The sequence below is a fragment of the Meriones unguiculatus genome, chromosome 3, assembly GCF_030254825.1.
Source record: "Meriones unguiculatus strain TT.TT164.6M chromosome 3, Bangor_MerUng_6.1, whole genome shotgun sequence".
Classification (NCBI taxonomy): Eukaryota; Metazoa; Chordata; class Mammalia; order Rodentia; family Muridae; genus Meriones; species Meriones unguiculatus.
In genome coordinates this window covers 73,204,766-73,219,012 of record NC_083351.1, presented here as the reverse complement: position 1 = coordinate 73,219,012, position 14,247 = coordinate 73,204,766, and the positions used below count along the sequence as shown (strand labels likewise).

At 40.8% G+C, this 14,247-nt stretch overlaps 1 protein-coding gene across 9 annotated transcripts in view; it reads left to right on the top strand.

The window, feature by feature from the left end:
• Positions 1-14,247, top strand: part of Dgki (diacylglycerol kinase iota) — a 453,496-nt gene that overhangs the window by 258,895 nt on the left and 180,354 nt on the right. For all 9 annotated transcript variants that reach the window (XM_021638217.2, XM_021638216.2, XM_060380194.1 and 6 more), the window contains 3 exons: positions 2,482-2,595; positions 4,214-4,351; positions 7,320-7,398. In XM_021638217.2, coding sequence (XP_021493892.2) covers positions 2,482-2,595; positions 4,214-4,351; positions 7,320-7,398 — 331 coding nt within the window. The remainder of the gene's footprint in view (positions 1-2,481; positions 2,596-4,213; positions 4,352-7,319; positions 7,399-14,247) is intronic.

Sequence of the window (14,247 nt, the reverse complement as noted above, 5' to 3'; positions counted from 1 at the left end):
CATTCCTCATTATTAGACAGAAGGTCAACTGGATTTCTCCACTCCTTGTGAGACCTGGAGGCAGGCTGCTCCAAGCCTTACCTCACCTTGACATTTTGTGTTTTGTCAGTGGGCCAAGAAGATATGTCTTTCTCACCTCGTTCCTCTGTCATTACTGTGTTTAGAGTAAAATCAGATGTTGTAAGAGTAAACTATCTTCCCAAGAGAGACATTGGCCAGCTAAAATGAGAAAAAAATTTCACTTAAATCTAGAGAAGAGAAAGAGGAAGGGTGAGTGACCATCTCTCTGAAGAGTTGTAGGGAAAGCTTCTCTTCTCTGGATGGGTTGTTGCGTTTGATTCTGAGTTCCACTGCCTATCTGCAGACCCAGTTTTTCTAGTGCTGTTTGCATCTGCCGTGAGTATTCTGAGTGCTTGTGCCCTTTTTGCTGACCTTCCAAATGCTTCCTACACGTTCCTAATCTGTTCAGCTCTCGCTGTGTTTGGCTGTGCTTTTAGTAGCAGTGAGACTATGTCCAGCACAGCTGTGAAAACACTTGACTGGTACTATGTGTGCAAGAAAAGCTAAAGATCACAATCAAAAGGCCACAGGCCACTATCTAAGGATGCTCCATGACTGACTTTTGGCATTTAGAAAGATCTGCATTTTAGTCTATCACATTTAGTGAATTTCTGAGCTTTCTCTAGCACCAGGGATGTCAAAATCACATATTTCAGCCTCCAAGATAGTCAGGCCATTTCCAGTACTGAGTTTGGTCTTATCAATTCATTCAGTAGTTTTATGGTGCTAAGAATTGAACTTAAGGCTCTGGGTGTGTCTAGCAAGCAATTTCCCATTGGCTTACCTCCCAGACACCTCCTAATTTTATTTTTTCCTGAGATAGGGTCTGACACATAGCGAAGGTCATCCTCCCTCGCAATCCTCCTCCCTCAGCTTCCTGAGAAGTTTGGGATTGTAGAGATTGCTGGCAGGCCCTGCTACGCTCGTCTCTTTATGGAAATTCTTTGTAGTGGTGAAAAGACTGGTCTCACTGATGTTAGTTTTGTCTAATTATGAACAGCAGTTCTAATGGATAAATGACATGGCACTAATGCCACCTAGACACCATTTAACTCTTATAAAGCAGAAGCTAAACTAAACCATCTTATAGAGTCTTTTTATGTTAACATATACTAATGGCTTCCTCTTGACATTTTTGAAGTTTGATGACATGATTTGTTAAAGGGTTTTGCTCTGGGATAGCATGGAGATTGTAATCAGTGTACCATCTTCTATTAGTGTGAACTCTAAGGGTAGCCATTTTGTTTTAGCCAGCATAGCCCTACTCATTAATCTTGCTATTTTAGTTGCTCTGCTATGTTGTACAGAGCAGTTGCTAGTGTTCATTAAGTGCAGTGATACGTGCTGTTTTAAAAGATTCACGACACTCATACAAGATTAGAATAAAAATGTGCCACTATTTTGTTGAGCTTATGAATGAACCAGTAAGATGATAAAGTTCACTCATCTGTCAGAGTACAATAGGCTAAGAATTACATAGTTTATAGCAAGATTTTCTTTTCTAAATTTGAGGTAAAATTGGTTAATATGCAATAGGGAACTGAAGCCATCACCTTTAAGGTAATCTCTTCTTGACATTTGCCATTTGTAGTTCTTTTATTATATAAGCCATAATTGTGAATTCCTAGTGAAAACTGTAGGTTTGTGTGACCTAAGTTTCTTTTTGCTACTCTTAGGTTAGGAGCTGTTTGTTTAAGTTGTAGTATGACTATATTCAAAGCATTATTTCTCCTAGAACAAAGAGTAAGTGGGCATGTGATCCTAGTGTGCAAGTATATACTTTCTACCTAAATTTATATTAGATGCTGAGTCCATGTGTAATTGTGTTTTATGGTGAATCATTAACTAGATTTTAGGAAAACATTAGGAATTTCCAAATTGACGCTGTGGAGGGTGCTCATCTAATGACTGCCTTTATGGGCGGTAGACCAGTTACAGTGTTTATATGCATTATGGCTGAAGCTGTAAACAGCTCTGTGAGCTGGGCATCATTATCACATTTGTGTCTGTGATAAATGAGTGTCTGTGAAGTTACACATTTTAATCAAGGTTCTGCAGCCTGTATGAGCCGCAGTGGAATTTAATCTGATTCTGAGTTTTATATTCTCTCCGATACGCTCTTATATTACCCCTCTAAATAACCTTAAATTCTCCTAAATTTTAAAGTGCATGTCTAGATAAACATGTATAGGTCCCAATGTGCCTATATTATAGAACATGCATAAAGTGGTCTTTTTCCTGTTAAGGGGTTGGCCATTTCGAAACCATTTGAACTAAGTGGTAGGCTTCCTGTTGCCGTCTCAGGGATTTAAACATGTGTTTTGAATACTCTGACTTTTCCAGTCTCTTCCTCTTGTCAGTTTCCTTCTTGGTGACTTATTGTCTTTCTTTTCTCTCTTCTGGTCCCCAATGTGTCTATAGGTGGGCTGGATCCTCTCCATCCTGGACGAGCTGCAGCTGAGCCCACAGCCTCCTGTCGGGGTGCTTCCACTGGGGACTGGGAATGACCTGGCCCGGACGCTCAACTGGGGAGGGGTAAGAACTGGAGGCGGCTGCCCTTACCACGGAGGAACACATACACACACACACACACACACACACACACACACACACACCGGGCTCTCTGCTAGAAGCAATAAGCTGTTGCTGTCACAGGGACAAGTTAGATGTAGGGCTTAAATTTCCTGCTTATTTGTCGCTTCTTCAGTTTAGACTTAGAATCAGCCAGGGATTGAGTCTGAGAAAAACACATGGTTAGTATACAGATAGATTGAGGAGAGGTATCCAGGACACAGTGGGTGGGTCGGCCTCAAGGGTTCGTGAAAAACAGTCTTCCAAGTTCGCATTCATCCTGACCCTCAGCCCCATAACTGCAAACCTGGTTTCCATTTAAGACCTACCCCTTTGAGACAGCCTTTACTTTTTTTTTAACATGGAGAGTTTCTGATCATTGTTACTGTAGCTTTGATGATACCAGTGACCTTATTGCCCCTCCCATTGGACCATCCTCCAGCTGGATGAGGGAAGCCCCCACACCACTAACTGGCCATTTTATTCATGTATTTATCTTGCTCTACTAAGATATAAGACTCCACTGGATACTAACGTGCCAAAACCAGGAGCTGTTGACATTAAAAGCTGCTGGGAGCAATGCTTTTTCCTCACTGGTATAGGCAGTCCCTGGTAAATAGCTCAGGCTCTAGCTAATAACCTCACATCTGTGCTCACCCAAGGAATGCTAATGAACTTCAGCAAACCATTAAAAAAGACATGGAAACTGGAAGGGCTTTGTTGGAAGGAGAAAGGGGTCAGGAGGGAGTGAAAGGGATAACACAGGATAATAGGGTGGATGTGGTCAGAATACATTATATACATGTATGAAATTGTAGGCAAAATAAATTCAAATATTCTAAAAAAATACTAACCTGTCCATTGCCAACTTGCTATGCCCCTTTTATTAGGCTGTTTGTTTCCTGGCATCCATTTCATATGACAGTGATATTCATATTCATTTCATATGTTGGATCCATAGCAGACACTGATCTGACCTTTAGCTGAATTAACCTACAAAGGGTTTTGTTGTTGTTGTTATATTTTGCATTACCTTATTTTTTTTCTTTTTAAGTGGCTGGTATAAAAATACACAAACTACCCGAATGCAGTACGGGAGCACCTTGAACAATAATCATGCTGTCACTAACAGCCCTCCAAGGGAGGGCTGTTCTCCTCAGCCGGGCTTCTCAGGCTGACTTGCCTCAGGCCACAGATGGGTGGTGTCAATGACACAAGGCCAGCGATTGGTGAATGACATAGAATGTTCAGGCTTCCTTTAGGCTTCTTCCCTTTCCCCCTGCCCCATACTTGTGTGTGTCCCCAATTCCTCCAGCAAGAGACATGGGGCTCTTGCTGTTCACTCCACCCACCACAGCTCCCCGGTTCCTGATGCCTGCCTCACCTCAGGTCAGGCAAAACTAGTGCTTTTGTGTGCCTTCTTAGCAGCATTAGCGTTAGCTTTAAAGTATGAGGAGGGGAAAAATAGCTCACTCTTCCAGCAGCAGAACGTTGGCCCACTCCGCCTTACCTTGCCAATGGCACCCACTGCATGGCTCTCTGATGCAGACACCAAGGGTCTGTGCTCTGATTCTATCCTTAGGGCTACACTGATGAGCCTGTTTCTAAGATCCTGTGCCAGGTAGAAGATGGGACCATTGTACAGTTGGATCGCTGGAACCTCCACGTGGAGAGAAACCCAGATTTGCCACCCGAAGAGCTTGAAGATGGCGTGTGTAAGGTTAGACAGTTTTGGGGGGCCAGAGAGGTGGCCTGGCTGTTAAGAGTGCTCACTGCCCCTGCAGAAGGCTAGAGGTCAGTGCCTGGATGGCTCACAGTTGTCTGGAGGATCTGGAACCCTTTCTGACCTCTGTAGACACTCGAATGTATGTGCACACACACATATATGCATACAAATAAATAAAGATAGAAATAAACTCAAGGGGGGTATTCTTTTTCTCCTGGTAGAGCACTGGGCATCTGCCTGAGTGATAGGACACACACTCCAGGGAATTACTCACAGGCCTCTGACTTCTGAAAGATAACAGGATCACTCTGGGATTCTGGCTCCTAAGGTTGAATATACTGTCAGCAGCTCCCTCCCTGTTCCCTACCCACAGACTCTTCAGGACTCAGACACTTGTTCCAGGGCTGTAGGACCTGTTCTCTGTCTTTAGCTCCACACTGGGAAAGCGTGTAAACATCTCTTAATCTCTTGAGCCAGATGCAAACAGCTTATGAGAAGATGGAGTTTGTATATGTTCCTAAGCATTAGGCACACAGCCTTTCAGTGTGAGGAAAACCTTAGCAATTGCTGGCCTGATATCAGATATCCCTTTTAGTATAGCAGGTATTATCTAAGCCAATTGCCTCATATGCTTGGCACTTGGAATGGCTTAAACATGTTTTCTTCTTGTGACTGACCTTTTACGGTAAAAACAACCCAACCCAAACCAAGGCCATAGTTGTAAATAAACTACCACGACGCTTCCCTTCAGCACCTGAGCCTGAGTTCTGACCTTGATCTCTGAATAAGTTGTTATGTCATGAAGTGGACATGAGTAGACATTCCCTCCACGTAACTTCTTGCCTGTCTTTCGTGATACTGTGTCCATAGTTCTGTAGGCTTAAGAATCTCCCAGGCTGCTTGTTAGAATGAAGATTACAAATGTTGATCCAGAGATTCAGAGTAATTTAATGTGGGGATCAGAACCCCACACCTGCGCTTCAAATAACATCTTTGCTAGTTTAGATCCATCCACTAAACCCAAGTTTGTAGCTCATCACAATCTTAAGCAATTATGCTAGACACTCGGGTGTCTTATTTGGCTTAAACATCCCCTCATATCCATTTTTTTTGTCCACCGAAACTCCTAATCCTGAGATCAGTAAATCTATTAGACATCCGGATTGCTCATTTGAAGTTAAGTTCACAATAGAATATTGTTTAAAAATAAACATATGGGAAACTTTTAGGTGTTCATTTGATTTATTGAGATTGGATAGAAAACCACCAAATTAGAAGGAGGGGGACCTTCTACTGACATGGAAAATTTCAGACCATTCTTCTAAACATGGACTGGTTAGCCCTACAATTTAACTTTCTTCCCAAAAGCTTGAGAAACAGAATGACTTCTTGATGTAGCCAGAGAACGTCAATTCAGATAATTAAAGGCCTTTGGGAATGGAGTTTGGGGATATGTAGAAAATTGGGGCACATTTTCCTGGAAAAATGTGAATACCTAAAAAAGAGTCTAAATTGAATATTACATAGGGAATTGTGACCAGATGTTTTCTTTAGCTATCAATGGCTGCTAAGACATGGGTTAGAATTGTAGCCAAAGTAATATAAATGGTAGAATGTTGCTGTGCTTTTGGCACGATCACCGTGCTGTCCTTACAGGGGCTGGGGTTTTATTTAAATGCTAGGACTGGATATTCTCAAATATGAAGCCAAGAGAGTTAGACATGGTTTTGGCATTGCTGTGTATCTTGAATTTCTCTCTGCTCTGTAGCTTGTTGAAACTGTTTCTAAGAGCTGATGCAGACTCTGAACCACCGTGGCTCGGTCTGAGGGGCTTCAGTGTGAGCTCCTCCTGTCTTTCCACCAGAGATAGAAATCAAGGCAGTCCACAGGTGTGATCTCTTTTAATGAGACAATGTTCTCCCTTCTGCTTAACAGGAAATCTCCCTGATTATCAAGAAGTATATGACACACTCTAATAAATGACTTTTGAGATTTTGAAGGTTTCAGCATGTATTTCTAGTACAAGAGTACAACTCAGTTAGGGACAGAAACCCGACAAGTATCTAGGAACATTGCCTCTTTTAATGTAGCATTTACCTTGCATTCTGAGCCATGAGAAATGTGGGGCAATGATTTTTTCCTTTCTTGCACTTTCTACGTGCTTTTCTGGTTGTTCTGATACTGAACTGAAGCTTTTAGATGACATGATGTTTGCAATTTCAATCTAGGCTCTCAAGTTTCCCAGCTGGCTTACAAGAAAAGTCGGGGACTCAAAAAGAAAGGAGAAAGTTAGAGCTTATGTGTGTTCTTTCTGGTTTTTATGTTGTTATATTAAAGCTACAGGTTTATCCAATTAAGTGGGAATCTGAACTATATGTCTTTATATTTTTTCATATTTTTATTGTTGTTTCCTTTTTTATCAGCAATGGCTGAATCAAATGTCTATCACTGCCTTATTTCTTATATGACGTTTATGAAAGCAAAACAAAAAAACTTTAGAAATAGATTAAATGTAAATTGTTTAATTTAGGCTGCACTGTGTATGTGTTGTATATAAAGCTCTTGAACAAAGCACACCTGACTATGGAAATTATACTGGATCTAGCTATTGAGATTATTTTCTAAATTTGTGGAATCATTCTCTTTTTGTATCTGTTACAAATGAGCACCGCTGAGCTTAACAAAGTTATTGCCCCATGCATGAGAATGGCTCTTAGCAATTTGTAGTTTTGTTCCTCATTTCCTGTATGACATATGGTTTGTGAGATTTCTGGATTTGAGCTTTCACTAATGAGTTAAGTCGAGAGCCCCTGTGCTGTGTCCACAAACACCCTCTATGGCGAGGTGTGACTGGTCTGTGTCCCACAGGCTGCCCCAGAGACAGGGTGTGGTGTTGGGTCTGGGTTGGTGTCTTCTAGTTGGCTGTGAACAATGTCACCTTCACACATGCCCGTTCTTGCAGCTTCCTCTGAATGTCTTCAATAATTACTTCAGCCTTGGATTTGATGCTCACGTCACACTGGAGTTCCATGAATCCCGAGGTGAGGACATGTCCTGTTTCCGTCACCCTGGGAGGAAGTTTCCAGCAGTGCTCTACCTGTTCTGTTTTGCTTGCATATCACCTACATGTGTGCATTGTGCTTCTTTCTTGTTCCATGTTAACCCTTATGGTGACCCTGGGAATTGGACCAGATAGGAGCTTGCTATAAATACGAGAGCACAGACCTAGCTGTTTAAGAGCACAAGGGCAGGGACAGATGTCCATTTCATTAATCTCTAACTTTGACTTTTACACTGCGTTCTGAGGATCAAAACCAGAGCTTGGTACATGGTAGGCAAGTACTCTGTCAGTAAGGACCTCCTTGGCTTTGAATAGAAATACTGAGGGAAATAAAATTCTTAGATAAAGAAAGGTTTCTTCTAAGGATGCACTTAGCTTCATGAGCTACCAATGATTTGAGTTTAATACTTTCTGTCCAGAGCCTTTCAAATGTGACAGGAAAAATGACAAGGAAACAATGTGTTGCCACAACAGGACTTCAGGTCTTGTAGTTTGAGAGAAAGGAGTGTGATAGTGGTGAGGTAGCTAGGAAGGTTCTGGGACCTTCCCTCCATGAGACAAGTAAGAATAAGGCTGTTGTAACTTCAGGTATGAGAAGATGTGGGACCAAGACTCAGGGAGAGCAAGTTTTGAAAAGTGAGTACGATGAATTGGCAGCTGATGGGTGCTGGGGAAGGAAGAGTGCTTTCTTTGGGGCTGTGGTCCCTGGTAGGCTGGGCAAGACACAGTGGAAAGCCCCACATCTATGTGCAACACTAATTACTAATTGGCCTCAGTGGATTACACAGAAAATTGGGAGGGAGATGTGGTTAGAGGGCGGGCCTAGGTGGAGAAGGACATGATCATGATCTTTTGTATATACATGAAAATTTCAAAAGATAAACACATTTAAAAAACTAAAATAATATTATAATGCATAGAAAATAAATATACATATACACATATATAGGAGAAAAGGATGGAACAGTAAAATATTTCATCTGAATTTTTTTAGCCATTCAGAACTGAAAAAATTTAGGATTTATGTTGATCACAGTCTCTGCCCCTTACTCTGTCTCTTTATCTTTCCATCTCTTCCACTCTGCCTGTTAGTGTATACTATATGCCTCTCCGCCTTTGTCTTTAGTCTACAGCTGGGTTGGTGCCTAGTTCCTTTTTAACGTGTTAATGTAACTGAGACATAGTTGAATATGGTGTGAAACTTGGGAGGTGGAAGTTGAAGTTATCAGTGAGGAACAATTCCCTTTATTTCTGAGGCTCTGCAGGGTTCGAGGGTTTCAAACCCTCAAACCTGAAACACCATGTTCTGTAAGCTATAATCCCAGGTTCGGACTGTGGTAATCAGGTGAAGAAAAACCTAACTCTTATATACTAGACACCCAGAGTGGCGCTCTATGGTTTAGGTCATTAGAATTCAAATTACAGCTGAAGCAGAAACTGTGACGCCCCAACTGGGTCCAGCTGTGCTGGTCCTTCAGGCTTCACTAAGGCTTTTAGGAGAAAGTGTCTGTGGAATTGAATTCTGCAATAAGGAAAAATAGCAATACCAAATAAAAAGGGAAGTGTGGTTTGTGCTTCTTTTCTGAAAAGCTAGAAAAATCACTGGTAAAATAGATGGATGTTTAAAAACGAACAAACAAACAAAACCTTTAAATGCTTCATATTAGTAATATCCCCAATCTGGCACATTCTTGCCATAGCCTAGTCATGGGGAAGTTATTCCAAGAGACTGATAGAACTCTAGGTTCTTCTTCCTGTGTTTAAAGAGAGCTCGTACAGCCAGTGCACAGTAAGCAGCGCTCGGTTTCTGCACATTTCTCCTTATTTCCTTCTCTTTAACATCTTATGCATCTGGACTTCTTAATAATAAGATTCCCAAGTTTCTTAACAAGACCTGTAAAGTGACACAGCATCACAAATACACGGATTTCTAAAAATAGGCATCCTGACCTGAAAACTGGCCCAGCTAAGTGTCCCTGAGTAAGCTCATTCAAGGGAACTTGATTTTGGGCCTAATAATTCTGAAAGTTGTTTTAGTGATATACATCTTTGCACCAGGAAGGAATTTTTATGCATCGGAATGAGGAGAACCACAGAGATATACTATAGAACAAAGGACTGTTCTTTACAAAAGAATTCTTTTGGGGAAGGGCATCAGTTGACTAAGGGATGCCAAATTCTAAACATTAACCTTGGAAGTTTATTTCTAGATCTTAGTGTTTTTTAAAATATTTTGTTTATTCTTTGACAGCCAGCTTCATCTGTCTATCTGTCTGTCTGTCTATCTATCTATCTATCTATCTATCTATCTTAATTATATGTACCACACACTCTTCTCTCCCTCTGCCCATGAACTGCCCATAACATATCTCCCAACCTTCGTTTCACCTTCATGTCTCTTCTTCCTTCTCCCCTGGCCAACTGGTTCTGATGAGTGTGGCCCACATGCATAAATATTTGGGGCCATCCATGGACACCTGGACAACTTTTTCTAACCTGAACCTTAGAGATCCATTATGGATGTCTAGTGCAGAAGAGTTCGGTTTTTCTTCGCCTGATTACCACCATCTGGAAAAAAAAAAAGACAATTCACTTTCCCTTTCTCAGTCGTCAATAGCGTCTCAGCTAGGATTGGGAATGTTGGGAACTCCACCCACCTGCAATTTGAGGCTTCAAGACAAAAGTTGTATGCTTTGCTACAAAATACCTTGAGGGTGACTCAAAGTCTCACGAGAGCCATGTGAAATAAATGGATTGGATAATGTCATGAAAATATGTTAATCTGAACAGGAATTATGCCAACCCATTTATGTGTAATGAATATCAATTGCATGAAGACAGAATGTTAAAAATTTAACTGCAGAGAGAAATTTTGGCATTGATGGGAAGCATCCCATTAAACAGACAGTTCTTAGCATAGCTACTTATACAGTATTTCTTTTAGAAGGGAGAATTAAAATTACATTTATTTTGGAACAGTTCATTCGAATTTTGCTATGCAAATGGTTTTAGAATTACCATTTGAAAGCCAGGCAGCGGGTGAAGGTAGGCTTAGTGTTTTGTTTGACTTTGTGGATGATGGGGGTAAATGTGACAAACTGACTCTCTATAGTTGATAGGACCAAAAGTATGCATGACTTGGTTGGAAATGGAGTGCTGATCCTTCCCAAAGTGGCCAAAGCATTCTTGGATGAGCTCTTGCTACTTATGCATCAGAAAGCACAATGCTTGAGAGAGGATTTGGAGTCGTAATGGGATTGGTCATGTAATTGTCACTTGGAGTATTGCCCAGTACTTTCATCAGTGCTGTGTTATCACAGTGCTTGAGGGAGTTCATAGAAAACATTCCAATACATTAATGTTTATGCACGTTAATAGCGCTCATAGCTGTCAGTGACAAACTCGGGTCTCATTTTACCAGCCGTGTGAATGAGGTTGTCACTCCTTCGTGGATATTAGACACATTAAACTTTGAGATCAGCTGCTACCATCTACCTCATTGATGTTGTGATTCACAGTTGTTGAACCTTATGCACAAAGTCAGAAAATACACTGCAGAAGAGGCCACATTTAAATCTAATTTAAGATTTACAATTTTCACTAAATATACAGATGCGTACACTTAATTGTGACTTCCATGATTCAAATCACAGACAGTAGATGACCTATAAGAGGTGGTTATGTCCCATGGCTTTGCTAAATTTCATCCTGGATGAAGATGGTGCCGAGACACCCTGCATGCCATTGGTCAGGGGCACCAGAGCTCAGGCCGCTTGTCACAGATAAATTCTCACTGTCTCAAACCTCCCTGCCATCTTGAATTTCTGTGTAAAACCCAGTCATCATTTCAGTGTACTGTGTCTGGAACACATGGTCATTTCACTATTGTACAGGTAGAAGAATTGATTAGAACACAGAGTGTTTTTGTTATCTGATTTGATTCAACTGATCTTAACCCAAATTGCCTGGGGTAACATCTTTAAAAATGTCACATCATACCTCAAGGTAGGGTGACAGTGAACCCAGGAACATGTCACTTCCAATGTCTTACCTTTCATTTTCAGACCTGCCTCCCCCTCTCTAAACCCTGTAAGAATAAAAGACTGCACCTTATTTAGTCGTATATTAGCAGCTCACAGTCCAGAGGTATCCGTGTTTGTTATAGTAACAGATTGTTCCATTGGAAGATAAGACCTACTGATTTTCAAAAAAGAAGAAGAAGCAATAGGAAGATGAGTTGTAGAAACAGTAAAATTCAGGTGTTCAGCAGGATTGGTGGCAGAGGTGGAAGACATTTCCAGAATGGGTAAGGGAATGTTGTATGTGGAACTGTGATAGTAGATAAGACCTAACGGGTAAAATCATTTCAGGCAGGAAGGAAAAGTACAGAGGAAGAAACGTACAGAGGAGAGTGCTTCTCCTCTGCATGAGTTAGATGAGATGTTAATGCACAATGAATGACTTTTCTACAGAGCTTGAAAAATGGCACAAAAGACATTTTAGAAGGAAAGGGATATTTTAAAATGTTCCCAAAGGGAATTGATATTGAAAAGAAGGAAATACTTTTCTTTAATATAAACTTTGTATTGAATGTGGTAAGGTAACTGTAGACATGGATTATGGCATTTCGTTTTGAATTTCTGGAGTAGGAAAATTGAACAGAGTGCAGGCGTCAGGAAGGAGTGCAGTGTTGTGGAGCTGTCATTGCATTCTTGAGTGCATAGCAGCTGTGATTACCTATGCAAGACCTGCAAAAGATTGAGCCTATCTGGATCCTCTTATGGAGGGAGGGACTCAAGGCTGCACCCACTCCCTGGGGCAGTTAATGGTTGTTGGCAGAGGGAGAGACCTTTTCTTCACTGGTGTAGCCACTGGTAAGGTACTCAGGTTCTTATAAAAAAAATTCTCACCCATGATCCTATAAGAAATACTAACAAAACTCAAAACTCATTGGGTCTTTGCCTGTCATCTGTCTCTCTCTGTCTCACACACCCACACACACATGCACACAATGCACACACACACACAAGGAAAAGAAAGTTATCTAAGTAGAAGAGGGACTGGTTGGGAAGAGGAAGGTTCAGTTGGAGGGAAACAGGGCAATGGAGGGTGAGTATGATCAAAAGCACATTATACCACATATGAACATGTCATAATGAAACTTGTTTTTATCTATAATAATAAAAATATTTAAAAAATAGAAATTAGGTAAGCATTCAGTGGAAAAAGTATGGAAGGTGTACAAGTTACATGGGTTTTTTTCATCTAATATTTTGTGAATGTGCTGTGATAGTTATACTTACAAATGCCTTCCTAATGTGCTTTAGGAAAACTGCATTTGTTTATGAGCCAGTCAAGACCATGAAACTAGAGCAAAGGAGGCATACGGTGTGGAGGGGCAAACTAAATCTATACGTGAGTGCTTAGATACTCACAGTAGTTGCAAGCTGGAATAAGTGTGGAGCCTTGCTTGCCAAGATGCAGATTGGCAAAATGTATGTGTAGGCAATGTGAATGCAGTTCTGAACGGTCAGGAAGATTTTTCCCTGTGCCTGTGCATCTGGGCTCTTGTCACTCCATGTTCAGTGTGAGCTGGTTCTCTCTCAGTATGTCATCAAAGGTAGGTTGGAATAAAATTGGTTGAATCCAATCAGACATACACACACAGCAGGTTTTAACCAGTCCTTGTCCACTTTCATGCAGTGAAAGAGAAGGATGACTGAGGACCTTTATGTTTAATAATTAAAGTTCTAAGGCTTCTTTAGGATCCATTAATAATAAGTTTACATTGCATCATTTATGAAAGATAAGTAGCAAATATCTTTTTATTTTGCAAACATCTTTTCAACTACTTATTTCATATTTTGATGAAATTTGGAATTTTGATTTGAAAATTAAAACTATAGGATTGCTTATCTCTTGTTCTACATAGAACAGAAAACGGCATGGGGGCTGGAGCGATGGGTCAGTGGTTAAACGTGCTTACTGCTTTTGCAGAGGACCTGGCTTTCCTTCCTAGCGTCTATACTGGGCAGCTCGCAGTCACCCAAAACTACAGTTCCAGGGGAATCTGGTGAAATCTCAACTCCAAGAACAAATTCCCACACATATTTCATATGAACTCACACAAGTGTCCGCACAATAAATACATTAAATAAAATACATTTATTTTTCAAGTTTGCAAGTTTTCTGAAATATTGTCTAGAAACCCTCAATGCCTTTTTAAAAGAACTGTTGAACAGCTTTTTTTTTCTATTGAGATTATAATTTAATTACATTTCACCCCCCCTTCCCTTTCCTCCCTCTAAATTCCTACAAACCCATCTCCACCCTACTTAAAATCCATGGCAGGATTCTACACCAAAAATGGTTCTGTCTTTCTGTTTACATGTGCTATTTTAGAGAGGAATCTGCTTGAAACCTGGGAGGTTTTCCCACCAAATTAACTATGGCCAAAAAATCTTTACAAGTTTGCATGTTTAGAATATCAGAATGTTGATCTTTGAATTATAGCAATTGGCTATAATTGGAATATCCGAGGAGGTCAACCAATATACTTTCCATGTGCAACTTTCATGAAACGGAATTGCTCAGCCTTCTGAGGAATGTGGTGACGTTAGGTGAAGATCAATGACAGCAGACTGTGTTACTAACTCACTGGATTATTTAACTACAGATATGGACTGTCAGTTGATGCAACTGTGCACATCTTAGCTACTAAATACCTTTTTCAGCTAGGAAAAATGTGAGTCGTGAGGGCTGAAAGGTGGACTGTGGCAGTTTTGACTCCCATGGCTGCTGTCACCTGGCATTATACCTGTGGTTGTTG